Here is a 22,052-nt window from a genome sequence, read left to right on the forward strand (position 1 = left end):
GCCTGGCTAATTTTTTTTATTTGTTGTAGAGATGAGGTCTCACCAAGTTGCCCAGGCTGGTCTTGAACCTCTGGGCTCAGGCAATCCTCTCACCTCAGTCTCCCAAACTGCTGGGATTATAGGCATGAACCACTGTACCAGGCCCAAACATTATTATTGTATAACATATATCAATGAACCTGCAAAGCAGTCAGTGACTGTTTTATATGTTACCACATGTTAGAAAAATATAAGACATAACATTTTGGGTATTTTTTTTGTCATAAATAAGTTCCTTAATGTCCAAAATTCCATTGTAAGCCAAATACCATTGCAATAAAATAATTGTTTCCAATGTTGTACTATTTAATATGAAGTGATTTGTTTTTCACAATTTCATAAGAAAGTGTGTCTGAGTTGGTAGGTGATTGGTGTCTCCAAGTGCAAAGGTTTAAACATCATTGTAAAATTATATAGAGCTTGTCAAAAACTCTTTGTCTTGTCCTTTCTCTCTCTCTCTCTCTCTCTCTTTTTTTTTGGAGTTGGAGTCTCACTCTGTCGCCCAGGCTGGAGTGCAGTGGCACACTCAGGGCCACTCCAGTGTCGACCTGCTGGGCTCAGGCGATCCTTCTGCCTCAGCCTTCCAAGTAGCCAGGACTATAGGCGCTCACTACCACGACCAGCTAATTTTTTGATTTATTGTAGAGATGAGATCTCCCCAAGTTGCCCAGTCTGTTCTCAAACCCGTGGGCTCAGGCAATCTCTTCACCTCGGCCTCTCAAAGTGCTGGGATTACAGGCTTGAGCCACTGCACCCAGCCTCGTCCTTTCTCTTAAGACACTCATGTTCTTTCTCAAATGTACTTTTTCTTTCTAATAAATCCTGTCCTAAATTATAATTTGTACTTGCTCTGAAATTCTTCTCTGTGGTGAAGACAAAAACTCATGGAACAACTACACTCCACTCTACCCAAAATCATCTCAGGGTATAGCCCAACACCTAGTTCCTTTTAGGAGGAAATAGTATTTGAGACCATATTGGGCTCATTGCCTCTGGGGTTAGTCTCTGATTCTAGGCCTCTTTTTGGGTTTATTTAATCAATGTATAATACATCAGGATGTATTCATGTTGGCTTCTGTGTTCTTTTGAAAAAACTCCATCATTTTGAGCTCTTTCTTACTTTATGGCACCATAGTATGTTCCAGACTGATCTTGTGTTTTCCCTGTCCCAGCCCAAGATTTTTAAAAAATATATTTTATTTAGAAAGTAAATTAGAGAGAGAGAGAGAGAGAGAGAGAGAAAGAGGGAGAGAAGATTCACCTCCCCAAGGTAGGGGAGGGTGCCCAAGCTAAGAAAACATGGCAACCACAATTCAAGGAGCCACATGGCCAGACCATAGCTTAGCAAAGCAATGGCTGCAGCCCAGGGTTTTTGTTGTTGTTGTTGAATCAGGGTCTCAATGTGTTGCCCAGGCTGGAGTACAGTGGCACCATCATAGCCACTGCAGGATCAACCTGCTACACTCAGGTGATCCTTCTGCCTCAGCCTTCCAAGTAATTGGGACTACAGGCAGGGGCCACCATGCTATGCTAATTATTTTCATTTATTGTAGAGATATGATCTTGCCATGCTGCCCAGGCTGGTATCAAACTCCTTGGCTCAGGCAATCCTCTAGCCTTGGACTCCCAAAATGCTAGGATTACAGGCATGAGCCACTGTGTCTGGCAGGATTTTTTTTGTATATAATGAGAAAAATAGATCATGAATTCAACCTTATAGAAGTTGAAAATTTTTATGTCCTCTAAGTCAGCCGTCTGTCTTACCCTTTATTGGCATTTGCCTACTTTTATGTTGTACTTGGCTTCAATGAAAAGTGACCTTGAACCAATCTTTTTCCCATTTTGGGGGAGGAGGCAGGGCTTAGATTCTGAGACTGTGAAAAAGAGTGGATTCTGTGCTCTGTGACACATAGATGCAAGTAAATTAGTGTATATATCTACATAATAAATTATATATAATTTTTTTTTTTTGCAAAGGGTGGGAAGTCGATGCTCTGTACCCTAAATCCTTTCTGTAGAATCCCCTCTGAGCCCCGGAATCTTTGCATGACTCTCAGGCAGTCCAGGGAAGCTTTAGGCGGTGACACCTGCCTACAGCCCAAGTTATATAAGAGCGTGGGGGCTAGGTGACAGGAGAGAGGGACGGAAATGAAAGGTCGAAGTGGGGCTTGGGAACTGAGTCTCCATTGGGAGCCGCGGTGGGCCCACGACCTGAGCTGAGCTGAGCCGGAGTGGGTGGTGTTCTGCAAGGTAGGGCAGGTTCCCCCTTGGCTAGGCGGAGCTAGGGCTGGAGCGAGGAGCGACATCAGAGGCTGCGCAGCCAGGAGGCGGAGCTGCGGCCGGCGGAGGGGGCGGTCTCGGGTGGCGGCCAATGGCTGGCCCCAGCAGCCGCGGCGGCAGCCTCCCCGGAGTACTCTCGCGCGGGCTCCCTCCTCCCCTTTCCGTCCCGCCGCTGTCTCTGTCTCTGCGGTGCTCTGTCCGGCGCTGTCCCTGTTTTCGGCTCTTCGGGGCTTGTCTCCCGGTACTCAGTCTCTTTTGTGTTCGTCCCAGTCCCTCTCCTGTCTCTTCTCCCCAGCCTTGGCGCCGGCCATTCTTCGCGGCTTCGGCATCTGAGACCAAGGGCCTGCCCCGCGCCCCATGGAGGAGACCCCAGCGCCCCGCTCCGCCCCGAGACCGACCGAGGAGCCGGGGTCCGGTGCAGGTGAGCGGGGTTCGGAGAAGGGAGAGCCCCTCAAAAAGGGGGGCGCTGTGATCGTGGGGTTCAGCAGCTCCATCTACGCTTAGGAAATTTTGAGGGAATACTGAGTCAGAGCCAGACAGTTGACTAGCGGGTATTTGGGGCTGGTTCTCTGTCTCTCTCTTTTTTTTTTTTTCCATTGAAGATAAACTTAAATCTAAGAGTTGGTATTTAGAGACGAAAGGGAACTGAGACTGGGAAAACTTTTCTTACTAGGGAAGGGTCTGTGGACGGCAGAAAGAGCCCTGAGCTGGAACTTGGGAGACCTGGGTCTTGGTCTAGGTTTTGCACCTGAGTGGCCTTCTGTAAGCTTCCCCTCCTGTATGGGTCTGAGTTTTCTCATCTATACCATGAGAGGGTTTAGAGTACTCTTCAAAGGTTTGATGCATGATAGGTGCTCCTTAAATATTAGTTGTTAGGAAGGAATAAAGGATAGGGGAGGCCCCCGTCTGGGTTTCATTGGAGGCTCACTGGGTTAATTGAAGGCTGTGGAATGACATTATTATTATAGTTTGAGAAATAGGCGGTATTATTTCTATTTTACAAGTGAGGAAACTGAGCCTCAGAGGTAAAGTGACTTGCTAATAAGCATCAAAGCCAAGTCACACTTCAGAGACTATGCTACACTATACTTTCTCCCAGTAAGAAAGCAGGGAGGACTTGACTGGAAGGTGATTATAGGACCAGCAGTTAATAATTTGAATTCTTTGCTGAAATGAACAACTCCAAAGCCGACCTGTATCTGATTCTTCTCTATCCCTAGTTCGAAGCACATAATTTGTGTGAAATAGTTTGAGTGTCAATGTCAGAGTCGCCATCTATGTTACTGTCATCAACATGATCAACATATTCAAAACTAATGACTCTAATTATTGTAGTGATAGAGCCATAAGTGAAATTGGAAGACGTCAAGAATTCTATTTATAAAGTACTTTAAAGTTTGTAAAGCACTTTGAAAGCTTCTTCACATTACTTTCTTCTTAGGAGTAGGTATTATTACCCACATTTTACAAGCAAGGAATCCAAGAACTAGAGAGGTTGAGTAACCAGCAAAGGTCATACAACAAGGAATAAGGCTGGGGCATAAATCTAGTCCATATGAAAGCTGTGCTCCTTTGATAATCTTCCCATTTCCACGACCTTTCTCTTTTCCTAGTCCTGTCCTCCTCCATGTCTGCCTGTGCTCTATTCTTCTTATCACCTGGAGGGTACTTTTTTAGATGTTAACTAATAGTCCCATGTTGGCTGATGATTAGTAGTGTTGGTATAACTTACAATTAAGAGTTTAAAGTATGGTCTCTGTAGAGGTGAAGAGGGATTTAAAGGCTTTTAGGGGCTGGGCACAGTGGCTCACACCTGTAATCCCAGCACTCTGGGAGGCAGAGGCATCAGAATTGCTTGAGCCCAGCCGGGGCAACGTAGTAAGACCTCATTTCTACAAATAAAAAATTAAAAAATTATCCAGGTGTGGTGGTGTGCACCTGTAGTCCCAGCTACTTGGAAAACTGAGGGCAGAAAGATTGCTTGAGCTCAGGAGTTGGAAGCTGCAGTGAGCCATGATTGTGCCACTACACTCAGCCTGGGTGACAGAGTGAGATGTCAACTCAGAAAAATAAAAATAAAATCATAGGCTGGACACAGTGGCTCACACCCGTAATCCAAGCACTTTGGGAGGCCAAGGTGGGAGAACTGCTTGAGCCCAGGAGTTTGAGACCAGCCTAGGCAACATAGTGAGACCCTGTCTCTATAACATAAAAAATAATTTGCTGAGTGTAATGGTGCATGCCTGTAGCCCCAGCTGCTCGGGTGACTGAGGTGGAAGGATCGCCTAAGTCCAGGAGGTCAAAGCTGTAGTGAACCATGATTGTGCTACTGCACTCCAGCCAGGGCAATAGAGTAAGACTCTGACTAAAAACAAAACAACAACAAAAAAAGCTTTTTAAGAATGGGAGTTATAATTGTCATCCTGAATACAGGATTCAAGGAATGAAACTAGACTATGTAGTGATGTAGTGATTGGTGGTTAAAAATACTACCTTCCATATATTGCAGTCACACTATGTCATAGGCCTCGTCACAGGCACTTAAGCATTTTAATTTATTTCTATCAACACTCTACTGAATTTTATAGGTGAGGATGTAGAAACAAGAGAAGTTGAATAACGTACCCCAGGTCATGTAGTCCTGGCCTGGTCCAAATCCTATGTTCCTAACCCTTATATCAGCCTGACTCTGGGACAGATATTTACTTAGAAGAAAGCCTGACCCTACTTGGCAGGAGAGCCTGAATTGATGGGGGAAAGGTGTGTTCTAGTTCTAATACTGGTTGAGGCAGATAGTTTATACTTTTTTTTTTTTTTTTAGTAGGGGTCTCATTCTGTTGCCCAGGCTGGAGTGCAGTGGCACAATCATTGCTCATGACAGCCTTGACCTCCTGGGTGCAGGCAATCCTGCCTCAGCCTCCTGAATATCTGGAACTACAGGTGTGCACCGCCACACTTGGCTAGTTTTTCTATCTTTTTTTTTTTTTCTTTTGTAGAAATGGGGTCTTTCTTTATTGCCTGGGCTGATTTTGAATGCCCGGGCTCAAGCAGTCCTCCTGCCTCGGCCTCCCAAAGTGCTTGGATTACAGGCATGAACCACCACGCCCAGCTCCCTTGTCTATCTTTTGATTCTGCTGTTGAGAACCCAGGATTCCCATGAGGGGAGGCTTTTCTTTTGAACTCAGCAAGGTCACCTCCCCCACTCCACTCATGATAATGAGCCATAGTGACTAAATGAGTCATTCATATGCTGTTGATGAAAATTTGCCTTGATTGCCCCTAGGTGGCCATAGCCAAAACAGTGCTAGTCTCATGCAATTACATGAGCTCACTGTTTTCTTTTGCCTTCAGGCTTTTATTAGCCACTGCCTCTGCCCTTCTTCTTTTTACCCTCAGTTGGCTAACACACTCTTCACTATTTAAGATCCAGCTCACTCATTCATTCAGTCATTCAACAAATATTTGTTGAGTGCACACCACATGCCAGGCATAGTTCTAGGTGTGGAAGTGTAGCAGTGAATAACAGACTTATCCTTATCCTTTATGGAGCTTCCCTTTTGTAGAATGCATTAAACAAGTGTAGTACGTGAGACATAGAAGGTGATGAGTGGTGTGGAGAGTGGAGCAGGGAAAGAGGATAGGCAGGGCAAGGAGTTGCCAGGGAAGGCCTTGCCAGCTGGATGATATTTGAAAGAGCTGAACAGGTGAGGAAGTGCGTTTTGCATCTACTTGAAAGAAGAGTGTCCCAGGCAGAACCCTTAATGATCTGAGGCAGGAGCACTTGGCTCAGATTTATCCTCCAAAACTCCTCCTCTGATGCCTTGATCTGGACAGGTGCCTCTTTATGATTCCTACTTGCTCTGTATTTACTTTTACAGTAGTACTTATTACATCATAATTGTCCACGTGTATGTCTGTTTCCCTCTCATGGCTGTGGGTTTCCTGAGAGGAGGAACCTCTGATTTTTCTGTCTCCTCAGCATCCCCCTTGTGGCTTGACACAGAAGGCACTCATAAATGTTTAATAAATGAAGGCCTAACTCTTATAGCCTGATAATTTTTACAAATGCTTTATAGGTGAGGGCTTGGATGGCAGATGGTTTGAGGAAAAAGTAATTATTTTTTTCTGGTTTTTGCCTAGTTTTTTTCGTCTGGCTTGATTCCCTTTTGGGGCCTCAGAAGTGAAACACCTGATTTTCTTTGAGGAGAGTACCTGGAGACTTCCACTGTCAGCATTATGGCAGGGTCGCTAACCTGTAAAATGTGGATAAAATACAACAAAGCTCTTTATACCTGAATTTGCAAGAAACTAAGAGAAATATCCAGGGGCCTAGAAGCCAAGTGTGAGCTGAAAAGCAGAGTAGTTAGCTCTTAAATGCCCTCATCTGCACTGGATTTTTGCTTGTCTCACCTAGAAACTTGGACTTTGGCCAAGTGTGATGGCTCATGCCTGAAATCTCAGCATTTTCAGAGACTGAGGTGAGATGATTACTTGAGCCCAGGAATTTGAGACCAGCTTAAGCAACATAGCGAGACCTTGTTTCTACAAAACAAACAAACAACAACAACAGAAAACTAGCCAGGCACCTACTCATAAGGCTGAGGTGGAAAGATTGCTAGAATCCAGGAGGTTGAGGCTTCTGTGAGCCGTGATTGTGCCTCTGCAGTCTAGCCAGGTGACAGAGTAAGACCTGACTCAAAAGAAAAAAAGGAAACAAACTTGGGGTTTAATAGGCATGCTGTTATAGCCAACAAAGCTACAGATCTGCATAGATTAGACTCTAGTTAGAATGGAGATCCTCACATGAAGCTTGGTCCTTTGAAAGTCTATATTTTGTATAGGGTGTACATAGTCTGATGGGGTGGACTAGTGTCATAGTCCATTTTCTTTTGCTTATAACAGAACACCTGAAACTCAGTAATTTGTAAAGAAAAGGAATGTATTTCTTACAGTTGTGGAGGCTAAGTCCAAGGTCGAGGGGCCCCATTTGGTGAGGGACTTCTTGCTGATGGGGACTCTCAGTAGAGTCCTGGGCATCACATGGTAAGGGGGCTGAACATGCTAGCTTAGATCTCTCTTTCTTCTCTTATAAAGCCTCTAATGCCACATTCATGGTAACCCATTAATCCATTTGTAAAGATAGCCTTCATGACCCAGGCTCCTCTTAAAGGTCCCATCTCTCAACTCTGCCACATTGGGGATTAAGTTTCAACATGAGTTTCGGAGGGGACAAAAATCCAAACCAGAGCAACCAGGGGGGGATAAAAACACCCTCCTTACAGAGATAACAAAGAAGATTGCTTTTTATCCTAGGAGCTAGTACAGGAAAAAGTTTTCTCAGAGAATTCTTAGCCACAGGCATTCACTCATATGGATTTGGGTTTATATTCATATTATCTGAATGGCTTAGAAACCCCAAGCTAAGAAGCTGACGTTAAAAACTATCCCAGCCTGGTAATGCCCATGAATGCTTGACAGAAACAAGTGCAGAACTTCTCTGCTTCAAGATATATGCTTGACATAGCCTGCATAGGATCCCTACAGATCTGGAGAATAGATTTGTTAAATGAGAAGGTATATTGGCCAGATGTGGCTCGTGCCTGCAGCACTTTGGGAGGCGGAGACGAGAGGATTGCCTGAGTCCATGGGTTCGAGACCAGCCTGGGCAACATGGCGAGACCTCATCTCTACAATAAATCAAAAAATTAACTGAGCATGGTGGCACACACTTGTGGTTCCAGCTACTTGAAAGACTGAGGCAGAAGGATCACTTGAGCCCAGCAGGTTGAGGCTGCGGTGGCCGTGAGCATACCACTGCACTCCAGCCTGGGCAACAGAGTGAAACTCCAACTCAGAAAAAAAAAAGGAAAGATACATTGTATGCTTTGTGCTATTGAGACCATATGTTACCTTTGTGTATATATATTAAAAAATTGAGGATATCTTTGCCGCTTCAGAAATGGAGTGATAGAGCAGAACTTAATATGTAGTCTTGCATCTGGGTATGGACACACATTGAGCTGCCTCTTATCCTTGCAGAGATCATGGAAGAAGTGACAGCATGCTCCTTCAACCACCCTCTGTTCCAGCAGGAAGATGAGACAGGGATTACCTACCGGATCCCAGCCCTGCTCTACGTCCCCCCTACCTGCACCTTCCTGGCTTTTGCAGAGAAGCGGTCCACGAGCAGGGATGAGGATGCTCTACACTTGGTGCTGAGGCGAGGGTTGAGGACTGGGCACTTGGTACAGGTGACTCCTCATCCCAGGTCTGAACCTGGGCCTCAGTTTTTTCCATAGAGCTCAGAGCACTTACAGGTCTATGTCTTTTCCCATCAGTGCAGGAAAAGTCCTGTGTGGGGAGTGGAGGAGGAAAAAACAGTAAAAACATAGCTCAATGAGTGCCTGGGGCACATGGGTCCTCATAGCCACTCTGTGTTGTAGGTACTGTTGTCACATATTACAGATGAGGAAACTGAGACTTAGGTTGCCATTTGTGCAAGGTCATGCTTCTACAGTGGCAGAAGCAGGCTTCAAATTCATTTTCTGATGGCAGAGGCCTCCACAGTTAATTTAGATCCAGCTCCCATGTGGCATGTTTTTCACTTATATTCCTTCTAATCCTCATAAATCACCCAGGGAAGTGAGCATGTCAGTCCAGTTTTGCTGATAAGGGACCCTGGTGCTCCAAGAGGTAGTTAACTTGCTCAAGACCACATTTAGCAGATGACAGAGGAGTAATAGCAGTAACAACCCTACTACTGCTATTACTGAAAGCTATATGTGAGGTACATATTATTCCAGTTTTACAGGAGGTAATTGAAGTAAAGTGATTTGAATTAAGAATTAAAGTCCAGCCTGGGCAACTTGGTGAGACCTCGTCTATACAATAAATCACAAAAACTAGCCGGATGTAGTGGAATGCATTCTGGCTAGTTTTTGTGATTTATTATACAGATGAGGTCTCACCAAGTTGCCCAGGCTGTTCCAGCTACTTGGAAGGCTGAGGTGGAAGGATTGCTTAAGCTCATCAGGTTGAAGCTGTGGTGGCCATGAGCATGCCACTGTGCTCCAGCATGGGCAACAAGAGTGAGACTCCAACTCAAAAAAAAAAAAAAAATTGACTTGCTTTGAATATACATCTAGTAAGTGTCAAAATTGGTACTGGAGCCCTTGCCCTTAAGTAGTAAGTACATTTTTGCTGTATTTTTAGTGAAGAAAGAATGGTTTCTGCTCTTTGGCTTGGGAGCTTCAGGGTTATTTCAGACTCCCAACAGGCATACTGGGAAATATTACATGTTTGGTTCCAGACCACCACAATTAAGCAAATATCACAATAAAGCAAGTCATAAATATTTTGATTTTCAGTGCATATAAAAGTTATATTTACACTCTACTGTGCAGTAGCATTATGTCAAAAAAAAGTGTACATTTAAAAAATACTTTATTAGTCTTGGTGTGATGGTTTACACCTATAATCCCAGCACTTTGGGAGGCTGAGGCAGGAGGGATTGCTTGAGCCCAGGAGTTTGAGAATTTTTTAAAAATCAGACCACAGCCTGGGCAACATAGTGAGACCTCATCGCTATAAAAAAATGAAAAAAAAATAGGCCAGGTGTGTTCCTGGCTACTCTGGAGGCTGAGGAGGAAGAACCCAGGAGTTTGAGGTTGTAGTGAGTCATGATCGTGCCACTACATGCCAACCTGGGTGATAGAGTGAGACCTCTAGTCCAAAAAAAATAAGGCTTCAGCCTAACAGCCATCTGAGCATTCAATGAGTCATAATCTTTTTTGCTGGTGGAGGGTGTTACCTTGATGTTGATAGCTGCTGACTGATCAGGGTGGTGGTTGCTGAGATCAGGGTGGTTGTGGTAATTTCTTTTTTTTTTTGTAGAGGCATTTTCTGTTATGTAGATAATTTCTTAAAATAAGACAACAATGAAGTTTGCTGCATCGATTGACTCTTCCTTTCACAAAAGATTGTAGCATGCAGTGGTGTTTGATAGCATTTTACCCACGTAGAACTTCTTTCATTCTTCTCCAACCCTTCTGCTGCTTTATCAACTAAGTTGATGTAACACTCTGAATTATTCACTGTCATTTCAGCAATGTTCACAGCATCTTCACCAGGGGTGCTTTTGATTTAAACAGAGATGCCACACTCTTCCTTTCACTTGAACATTTAGAGGCCATCTAAGGGTTACTAATTGACCTAATTTCAATATTGCGTTTCAGGAAATTGGGAGGCTTGAGGAGAGGAGAAAGACGGGGAACAGCAGGTGTATGGAGCAGTCAGAACACACATTTATCGATTAAGTTTACCGTGTTATGTAGGCATGGATGTGTTGCCCAGAAACAATTAAAATAGTAACATTAAAGATCACTGATCACAGGTCACCGTAAAAGATATTATAATAATGTTGACAAAGCTTGAGATGTTGCAAGAATTACCAAAACATGCAATAAAGCAAAGTGCAATAAAGTGAGGTATGCTTATATAAGGGGGGAGCCAAAAAACCCCAGAGTCTATTAAAAATTGTGTATTTATCTTACATGTTTAAACTTCAGTCACCTTCAGAGTATTCTCCGTTTGATGTAACACACCTGTCAAGATGCTTTTTCCATTGCTCAAAACAGTTTTTGAACTTGTCAATTTTGATGCCTTTTAGTGCTTCTGCCATTTTTGTTTCACCTCTTCCACATAGTAAAATATTTCCCTTTGAGGACTTTTTTCATCGGGGAAACAAAAAAAAGTCACTTGGTGCAAGATCAGGTGAATAGGGAGGGTCACAGGGCTCATGCCATTTTTGGTCAAAAACTGTTTAACACTCAGTCCTGTGTGGGCAAGTTGTTCTTATAAATTGCCCATGATGAAATGGGCATTTTGAAAGACTCCAAAAAAATTTCACTGAAGCCAAACACAGCCTCTCACAACAATGCTAGCTAGAACACTTACGTAGTGGGGGAAGCCTATACTACAAGGGACCTGCCCTCTAAAAAATAATTCCTGTTTTATTGGGGTATCCCTTCATATTTCTTGTTACTTTCCTCTCAGAGCTGGCTGAAGCAAGACATAGGAGATGATGGTTTTGAGTTTAGTAAAAAATATATAGCAAAGTCATCTCTCTGTATCTGTATTTTTATAATTGGTACCTTAAAGCCCCTAACCTACCCTGCTTTTCTACCTACAGATGTCTGAAATCTCACCACTGAACCTTCATATCCACACAAGATGCCTTGTTATGGTACAAATGCTGTCCTACTGAGCATGGGCCTTGCCAGCAAACCCTATCCCTTGCTTTTAATGATATTGGCTCACATTCCCCCATGATTAAGTTTTTGACTTTAAGGAATTTTCAGTCCCTGTTCTTTTGACTTATCTTGCCAGGAGTCTTCCTCATAACTTCCCAGGGTGGACTTCTGTTTGTATAACTAGCCTCTATAAAAGTCCAGCCCTATATCTCAGCAAAGCTTGGAATTCTAGCTTTTATATTTCTTCTGGGACAGGCATTGCCTGTGGTCATTGGTCATGTCACTCTGCTTCCTGTCACAGACAGTGAACTCAAGAGGTCCTCCTGCCTCAGTCTCCTGAGTTGCTAGAACTACAGGAGCACACCACTGTCCCCGACCTTATTTATTTATTTATGTGTTTATTGAAACAAATTCTAACTCTGTTTCCCAGGCCAGAGTGCAAGCTATTCACAGGTGTGGCTATTGTACACTATAGCCTCCAACTCCTGACCTTAAGTGATCTTCCTGCCTCAGCCTCTTGAGTAGCTATGTCTGCAGGCAGGTGCCACTGTGCCTGGCAAGCATTTTTAAAAAATCAGACCACACCTGTTGCATACTCTCACAACCCAGGAGTCACACACTTTCACAAACGTGTTCACTTTAGCTCATTCGTTCTTCTCTTTATTTATTTACTTTCATTCTCTGATTTATTTAATTGTGGAATCTAGAAGTTAGAAGAATCATGAACTCCTTTCCCAATATAGAAATCTTCTGTATTCCATTGGTAGCTAATAATAGCTTAGTGGTTAAGAGCATGGTTTTAGAGTCAATCAAGACCTGCCATTTTTTGGCTGGGTGACCTTGAATACTTGACTCCTCTGTTTCATCATCTGCACTGTAATTAATAATAGAAATTACATAGTAAGAATGCAACATTAGTCATTTTCCATAAGAGGTCTGCTTGCACAGCTCTTCAAATTAGAAACTTAATCTTGTGGCAACTGCTAAGATTTTTTTGTGTATGGATGAGATGATCTCTACTTAGTAATTACCTATGGTCTTGCGTTGCCATCTGGGATGAAGCAGTCAACTCTACATAATATAAATAATGTCTCTTTTTTCAGACAACTACTATCTGAGGTACCTGGAAGCTGTGTTCGTGCCTCCTGAGTATTCTCCTTTCTGGGCCAGTCAGCTTCATTTCTTTTAGTGGCTAATTACTCTACAGTCCTGATTTGGTTTCTGCTTGCTTAGAAATTGTGGTTACTGACGTTGGGATCTGGCCTGAGATGTTAGTGTCCTTTCCAAATTGTGATACTCAATTGAACCTAAGACTCCACGGGTAGGCTGGCCAGCTCAGCAGTGAGGTGAGCGGTGCCATCTTGTGTCCTTTTAAGGCAGTCTGAGGTAAAATAGCGTTTACTTTTTAGGCAGCCTCATAATACAGTCGACTAATATTGAGTAGACGGTCAGCCAAAATCTCCAAGTCTTTTTCACATGTGTTGATGTTAAAATTTTTTTAATTGTGGTAAAATGTGTTTAACATTAAGCATTAACATCTTAGGCATTTTTACATTTAAGCATTTAACATTAACATCTTAAACATTTTTAAGTGTACAGTGCAGTAGTTTTAAATATTCAAATTGTTGTACGACCAATCTCCAGAACTTTCTTATCTTTCAAAACAAATTCTGTACCCATTAAACAACTCCCCATTTCTGCCTCTCCTCGGTCCCTGGCAATCACAATTTGACTTTCTGTTTCTGTAAATTTGACTGCTTTAGATACTTCATATAAGTGGAATTGTACAGTATTTGTCTTGTTTCACTTAGTATAATGTCTTAAGGTTCATTCATGTAGTAGTATGTATCAGAATTTCCTTCCCATTTAAAGCTGAGTAATATACCATTGTCAGTACATATTGCACTTTGTTTATCCATTCATATCTTAATGGATACTTTGGCTGCTCCCCTCTATTGGCTATTGTAAATAATGTTGCTATGAATAAAGGTGTGAAAATACCTCTTTGAGACCCTGCTTTTAATTTTTGTGATTATATACCCAGAAGTGGAATTGCTGGATCATATGGTAGTTCTATATGTAATTTCTTGAGGAACTAGCATGCTGTTTTCCACAGTGGCTATACCATTTTATATCCCTATGCACAGTGAACAAGTGTTCCAGTTTTTCTACACCCTTGCCAACCTTGTTATTTTCTGTTTGTGTGTGTGTGTGTTTTAGTAGCCATCCTAATGAGTGTGAGGTGATATCTCATTGTGGCTTTGATTTGCGTTTTCCTAATTAGTGATGCTGAGTTGGCCATTACATTTTGTTTGTTTTTGTTTTTGTTTCTGTAGTTAGGGTCTTTGTCACCCAGGCTAGAATACAATGACATGATCATGGCTCACCACATCTCCAGCCTCCAGGACTCAGGTGATCCTTCTGCCTCAGCCTCCCAAATAGCTGGGACTACAGGCGTGTGCCACCATGCCTGGGTAATTTTTTGATTTTTTGTAGAGACAAGGTCTCGCTATGTCACCAGGATAGTCTTGAACTCCTGGGCTCAGGTGATCCTCCTGCCTTAGCCTCCCAAAGTACTGGAATTACAGGCATAAGCCACCATGCTCAGCCTACATTTGTTCTTTAATCGGATTTTCTGGTCCAGATTTTTAAGACCACAACTTGTTTTATCTCTGTCAGGCCTCAGCTTGTTTGATATGTCCCATTGCTCCACGTAATTGAGCTCACCTTAGATTCTAAGACTTTCATGCTTTGTTTACTATTTCTTCCACCTTCATATCAACTGTAGATTAAATATATCTGGCCCAAATCATTTTCTCCTCTCAGTCACTAACAATGACTAAGCTTCTGACTTCCCAGCAGCTAACTGCTCAATAATTAAGCTGGCTTTATCACATATCTTTGAGGTGTTTAGAGTGCACAAGGCACTCTGGTATAGAATGGACTGCTCCGGATATCTTGAATTCCCTGTCACTAGCTTAGTTCAAGGACTGAGTGGTCTATTACCCAGAAGACTTAGAGGAGACTTTTCTGTGGAATGAGAGTTAGCACTAGATAAACTCTATCATTCTGGAATTTTATTATCTGAGCCTTGCTTAGTCTGTTTTGCCCATTCATACAGAAATTAATTTTTTTAAATTATTTTTTGTCTTGGATAGTTAATACATTTCATATAACTGAAAAAAGGTATAAAATATGTACATCCCATTCCCATTCCCATTCCCCTGCCTCCTCTGGGCAGGCACTGTTGTTTCTTGTTATCTTTCCAGTGCTGCTTCATACAGAAGCTAATAAAAACAAGTATATAATTCATTACTTCCTAATACCTCTTTTTAAAACTTTTTAACATGTGAAGTGATAACACATATGCAGAAAAGAAAACAAATGTCAGCTGGATGAGTTATGGCAAAGGCGACACTTGTGGACTCATCACACATAAAACCTACTACCAGTGATCCAATAAATAGGATGTTGGCAGCACCTGAAAATTTTATCTTATGGCCCCTCTCTCCTTCCCAAAGGTAATTACAATGCTGATTTATAGTTCTGGAGTTTAATTGTCCTTATTTTTAATCTTTATGTCTTTGCTATGTATTCTTTATGTCTGGCTTATTATTATTATTATTGCTTAATATTATTGAGGTGTATCCAGATTGTTATGTGCAACTGTAATTTGTTTATTTTTATTGTTATATAGTATTCCATTATATAAATATACCACAATTTAAGTGATTTGTTCTACTCTTAGTGAATATTTGGATTAGCTATTATAAGTATGGATCATGCTGCTATGAACATTCTTGTATATGTTTTTTGGTACTATGGGCATACATTTTGTTGAGTATGTTTCTAGGAGTGACATTACTGGTCATATGGTATGTGTATCGTCCACCTTAATAGATAATGCCAGCCAACTTTCCAGAGTGGTGGATGTAAGGATTGGTCTGCCTCAGTTCCATCCTTATTCCTAGGATTTAGTCCTTTAAGGTTCTACTGCAAATTACATGTGTGTTTACCAGAGCCTCTGAGTTTTGTCCTCCTAGTCTGATAAGGCTGTCAAATGAATTGCTCAGCTTCTCAGTCTTTCGGTTACCTCTTTGAAGTACTAGTAGGATACCCTGAGGGAAAAAGGAACTTGAAATACCCAGTCAGCCTCTCTGAATTAACTCTCAGTTCTTGAACTGTAATTCATCATTGTGTTATTGGCTTTCTGGTATTTTCAAATAGATATTTTTGTATTAATATTTTATCTGTCTTTTCTAGTTCTTAGGGGAAGGGTGGGTCCAATTACTTATTAGTTTGCTGTAACTAGAAGTTCCTTTCCTTCATGTTTCTTATGCAAAAAGTAGCCTACTACATACACTGTTCTGTATTTTGCTTTGTTCATTTGACAATATATTATGGAAATCTTTCCATATCAAAATATGGAAAAAAGGTATTTCTTTTTCTTTTTCCCCCATGTATTGTATGTTCATTTCACCAGTCCTCTATTGATAAATATTTGTTTGCAATATTTTACTGTTTCAAGCAATGCTGTGTTGAATAATCTTATACATTCATAATTTGATGATCAGATAGATACATCTTAGGATAAGTTCCCAGAATTGGACATGATAGAAAAGAATGAATGTATTATAATTTTGATATGTCCTACATAAGGGTTGAACACTTTAGCCCATGTATGAGAGTACTTATTTCTTCACATTTGCCAACAGAATATTGTCAAACTTTATGGTTTTTCCAATTTATTAGATGAAAAATGCTTTGTCAGTTTAGTTTTAATTTGTGTTTCTTTTTTGTGTATGAGATTGGATATATTTTCTTTTTCTTTTTGTGAGTATCTGATCTTGCCCTTTGCTAGTTGGGTTGCTGGAAATTTTCTTACTGATTTCTAGTATTATTTTTAAAATGTGTTAGGGAGCTGAGACTTTTCTTTGTGGTATGTCTGGTTAGGCATTATCTCATTGTATTCATATAACAACTCTGTCAGGATGTTATTGAATTTTTCTTTAAACTGGTGAAGAAATTGAGGTAATGTAAAATTAAGTAACTTGCCCAAGGTCACAAAATAAGTGATGAAAGCAGAGTTTGAACTAAATGTCTCTGACTCCATGCTTGAGCTTCTAACAACAGTTTTTTTTAATGAATTACCCTCCCAGCATTACAGGAAGAAAAAAATATATCTTAAATTTCCCTTTATTTGCCTAAAACTACCCTATTTGCCTGCCTTGCTTTTCTTCTTGTTTTGGTCTCTCTTTCTTTGTAAAAATATATATTTAGCTCCTATTATGTGGCAGGTACTGGAGATACAAGTATAGTTTGGTTTCTGCTCTCAAAAGGGCTCATAGTCCAGGAAGGGAGACAGTTATAAAAAAAATTACAATGTTATACAATAAATGCAATAACTTATTAGGGGGAGGAGAGAGAGTTTCATGAAGGAGGTGACTTCTGAGTTGGGTGTTGGAGGATGATTTGGAAATCTAGATAAAGTGAGGAAGAACATTCAAGACAGTGGGGACAATGTGTATAATATTTAGCATTGTGTCTGTCCAGCTTTATAAGTCATCCTATAATATTTGAGATATAGTGAATACTTGGGCCCTCACTATTTTGTAGATTTTTATAACACTGATTCCTTGTTTATGAAAAGTACTAGTACTTTTAGTGAGCTTCATATCTTCCTTTAGTACCTCACTCCTACTTTCTCTCTCCCTTTTCCTTGTCTAGTGGGGTCCCCTGAAGCCACTGATGGAAGCCACTTTACCTGGGCATCGGACCATGAACCCCTGTCCTGTGTGGGAGCACAAGAGTGGTTGTGTGTTCCTGTTCTTCATCTGTGTGTGGGACCACGTCACTGAGCGTCAACAGATTGTGTCGGGCAGGAATGCTGCCCGCCTCTGCTTCATCTGTAGTCAAGATGCTGGATGTTCGTGGAGTGAGGTGAGGGACTTGACCGAGGAGATCATTGGCCCAGAGATGAAGCACTGGGCCACGTTTGCTGTTGGCCCAGGTCATGGCATCCAGCTGCAGTCAGGGAGACTGGTCATCCCTGCATACACCTACTATATCCCTTATGGGTTTTTTGGCTTACGACTGCCATGTAAAACCAGGCCTCATTCCCTGATGATCTACAGTGATGACCTAGGGGTCACGTGGCACCATGGCAGACTCATTAGGCCCTTGGTGACAGTGGAGTGCCAAGTGGCAGAGGTGACCAGGAGGTCTGGTCACCCTGTGTTATATTGCAGTGCCCGGACACCAAACAGGTGCCGAGCAGAGGCTCTCAGCACTGACCACGGTGAATGCTTTCAAAATCTGGCCCTGAGTCGACAGCTTTGTGAGCCCCCACGTGGCTGCCAAGGCAGTGTGGTAAGTTTCCGGTCCCTGGAGATGCCAGGTAGGTGCCAGGACTCTAGTGGCAAAGATGCTCCCATCATTCAGCAGAGCCCTCTGCTGGACAGTTCACTGAGGCTGGAGGAGGAAGATGGAACACTGTCGGAATCATGGCTCCTGTACTCACACCCGACAAATAAGAAACGGAGGGTTGACCTAGGTATCTACCTCAACCAGAACCCCTTGGAGGATGCCTGCTGGTCCCGACCCTGGATCTTGCACTGTGGGCCCTGTGGCTACTCTGATCTGGCTGCTCTGGAGGAAGAGGGCTTGTTTGCGTGTTTGTTTGAATGTGGGACCAAGCAGGAGTGTGAGCAGATTTCCTTCCGCCTGTTTACAGACCAAGAGATCCTTAGCCACAGGCAGGGAGTCTGCACCAGCTCTGGTAGAAACCTGAGCCTGTTCAAGAATTACTAATTGCCTAAGGACCCAACTTTCCATAGAAGGAAATGACAACTACGGCCAGGATAACAGAGGTTACTGAAGTCTACAGAGAATTCAAAAATGGAATATTTTGATCCTCCTCTAGAGAGCAAAATGCAAATTTTGCCACAGTGACTGCAATGGAAAGAGCACTGCACTGGGAGTTGGAGGACCAGGATGTGGTACTGGCTCTGCAGCTGGCTTGCTTTAGGACCTTGGACATGTCGCCTGAACTTTGGGCCTCAAGTCTCCATTTGTAAAATGAGAGAATTGGTTCTATGATTTCTTGCCTTCCCATCCCTAGGAGAGGCAGAGTGCCTATATGCTCCATGATCAGAAAGATCTGGCTGATCTCAAAGTGGAAATCAAAGAACTTACCTTTTCAAATGACTTGCCCCTCAATCAAGTGTGGAACATCTGCTGATGTCATAATAGGAAGGAAGCTTTGAAGGGTTTTTTTCTGTTTTTAGTAACAAAAACATCTATACCCTTTCTAGTCAGGCTCAGAGCTTTGTATCCTAGAGAAATTGAGCAAAAACAGTAGAGTCATGAGGTCACCTACCATCTCCAGCTTTGTAGCTCTGATAACTGTCACTTCCTCCTCCAGAAAGCTTGATAACTGTTACTAGTGGCATTCACCCAATGAAAGATGGGCCTGATTAGGATGGTTCTTGATGGGGAAAGAACATAGTTTAGTACTTTAAAACACTGGGTGAAACTTATGGTGTCTACCCTTAAGGAGCTCACAGTTCATGGGGCTAGAAGAGGGAGAAAATTCAAGAACATAAGTGCAGGTGGTGGGATAGTTTGTAGATGTTTGGCTATAAGTTGGGGTAATGGTAGCTTCTGCTGTCGTTGTCTTAGTTGCATCTTTAATGCTCCTGGAGTCATCTGTCCAAGGCTTAGCCAGGCTGCTGGGTTTCCCTCAAGTTTGTTTTTTCAGGATGTCCTGGCCTAGCTACTTCTTTACCTGTAGAGAAGGTCTTCACCATAAGGAGGGTCTTGGACCCCTCAGCTCTGATTCTGGCCAGTTCGTTTGGATCTACTAGAGTTACTTTCTGTGAAGTAGGGATGCCTTCTTGTCTAATGGCTTTCATGCTAAACTTAGCCAGTGCTGAGTCAGATGATACCAGATTGGTTGCTCTTATCTTAAATTGTTTCTCCTATATCCTGTTATGGTGACAGAAATTCTATCAGGAAATAGACACTTTGTCCTTATTTTAGGAGGAAAATGCCTTAAACTGGTAGCAGCTAAATATATTTGGTGCTAGGTAATGGCCACAAAGAGTTAAGTCTTAGTCATGGAAAATAACCTGGGAGGCTAGGGGTTGCAGTTATGCCAGTCCCACAAGATGACAGTAAAAATTAACTTTACCTACTTCAGCACATTGCTAAAGCCCATGGTATAGGGTAGCTTTTAAAAATTCTCTTAACCTCTCATACATTTGCCAAAGTTATTGCCCCAATACACAGTTACAATCAGTCATTCACTCATGTATACATTTATCTCAATATTTCTTGCATAGCTCAAGGTACTTTCTGTTGCCATTTCTTAGTTCAGAATCGTTTGTGGCTCCCTCTTACCTACTGAAGGGTGTTTACATTTATCCTGACATGCAGGCCCTTCCAGCTGTTAGTGCAATAATGCATAAATACTTCCCTACTTGATCTCTGTCAAGTTGGCATGGAGAATGGTGGGGGTTTAGGGTGGGCAGGCTTGGTGGCACAGGAAGAAATTGGGGAAAGGGAGAGGACTAAAAGGACAGCCCCCTCCTGATTGGTAGAATCTCCTTGTTCAGCAAGCTTTCCTGAGTACTATACCACAGTTCGATGGGAATAGGGAGTCCTACAACCAGAGCTAAAGGGTGAAGAGAATGAGAATATCAAAACTTCTTTAGGACTATCCAAGAAGTGAGTCAAGGCAGGGACTTCAGTCTCATGTCGGTGTGGACCAGAGATGTCTAATACCAGTACCTATAAGTGGTCCATTTCTAAATTGCCATCTTCTTATTCCTTCCTCCTTGCCTCAAGTTTGGTTTTCCTAGCATCAAAAGTCTTAATTGGGAAAGGGGCTATGTACTTATTTCAGTAATAGTAAGAAAAGAGCGTTAGAGACAGTAGAAATCCAGAGAGAGAGGAACAGAGTGGGTGATGGCGTTGGTGAAGAAAAAGAACAGCAGATCAGAGTCCTGGCAAGTTGGGAAGAAAGAGAAAGGGCACAGACATGAGGTCTAGGCTGGAGACGTGGCGGAGGTGGTAGCTGCTGTGAAGAAATGGCAGCAGACTGGAGCTGTTCTCTGAAACCTGTGAGAAGAGAGAGAAGCTTGCACAGGCCGGCAGCTTAGCCTGCAATGATGCTCTTGCCAAGCCCTGCAGCTTTAAGCTGGCTCATCTTATCCACGTTCTAGGTGACTAACCAACACAGCTATAGGCACTCTGACTCCGTGCCAGTTACCAAAGGTCTTCAGGGCTAGGGACTTGTGGTATGACACTGGTACCCTACAGCTCATTTCAGCCACCCTCAAGTTGGTAGAACAGAAGAGAGGGCAGGTGGCAGCTGTGAAGAAAAGAGGAAGGCAGACAGGAGTCTATAATCTGTAGGCTTGAAGAAAGGATCATTGGCCTCAGATGCCCCTACATTGTCCCTTGGACCATTAGAATGATGCCATCTGGCCCACATGGCCCACCACTGGGAGTGCAGGAGGAATGAATGGGGGCCTCCTGCTGCTGGAATGTTCCCAGGCCAGCCTCTCATCCATTCAGTCTGCCGGCCCTGTCCGTGCTCTTAATTTTCACCTCAGGCCCTTGTTTGGGTGTTTCATTTGGACCTGTTTCTTCTGGTCACCAATCTCCCCTCAGATATCCACAGGATATCATGCAACTGCAGCCAAAGGGAAGAGACTTTTCACCCTGCCTTTTGGGTAGCCCAAAGGACCCACAGAGGTCAGTCTCTGCACAGGGTCCTTCCCAGGACAATAGGATTTGATAGCTCTACTCTGGCCACATTAGGCCACTTACTTTTCTCCAGTAGGACAAAAGTTTTCCCCACTGTATTATTTAGATAGATGCCATGTCATCCTCTGTGGTGCCAGAGTTCACAGTTTGAGCCTCCCTTTGGTCTTTGTCTCAGGCTGCTGTGTATTGATGTCTGTGTTGTGTCCTCTAGGCCTCTGCTAGACTGTGACCTTCTTTAGGGCTGGGTCTGTTTGAGTCTTCTCTGTGTCACTTTTACCTTGAATCACTGACTTATCTGAGGTATATGCTTTCTCTGTCATATTCTGAATTCCCTGATGGTAAGGACTATGTCTGATTCCTCTTTTGTCCTTTGCATCCAGCACAGGGCTGGGAACAAAGTAGACAGCAGTAAAGATATGTTGAATGCATTAATGAGTAAAAGACTCTTTGCCTTCTGGGACTGATTGAGGAGTCCAGGGGGAGTTCTGCTTCAGGGAGGAAGATATTGCATCCTTCTGTGGATTGCATAGCATTTTAAACCTACTGAACATTCACTCTAAATGAGTGTTCTCTGTGCTGGCTTGCTTCCAGGTCATTTACTTCTGGGGAATGGGCTTTTCTCTGGCTTGAATTTGGTCCTGCCTGGCTGTCCCAAGGATCATAGCGCAAGCCCAAAGCTAGGCCTTGATATGGATTTCTCATCTCACTGGC

General features: G+C 42.7%; 1 protein-coding gene across 1 annotated transcript; it reads left to right on the forward strand.

Moving 5' to 3' along the window:
* Positions 1-2,543: 2,543 nt before the first annotated feature.
* Positions 2,544-18,695, forward strand: NEU3 (neuraminidase 3). The gene is made up of 3 exons (XM_008061519.2): positions 2,544-2,740; positions 8,359-8,570; positions 17,298-18,695. Exons 1-3 carry the CDS (start codon positions 2,677-2,679, stop codon positions 18,378-18,380), a joined length of 1,359 nt encoding a protein of 452 aa, XP_008059710.1. The 5' UTR covers positions 2,544-2,676; the 3' UTR covers positions 18,381-18,695.
* Positions 18,696-22,052: the final 3,357 nt, after the last annotated feature.

This window comes from Carlito syrichta, unplaced genomic scaffold, assembly GCF_000164805.1.
Source record: "Carlito syrichta isolate Samal-C Ts95f unplaced genomic scaffold, Tarsius_syrichta-2.0.1 Scaffold305304, whole genome shotgun sequence".
In the NCBI taxonomy this organism is placed as follows: Eukaryota; Metazoa; Chordata; class Mammalia; order Primates; family Tarsiidae; genus Carlito; species Carlito syrichta.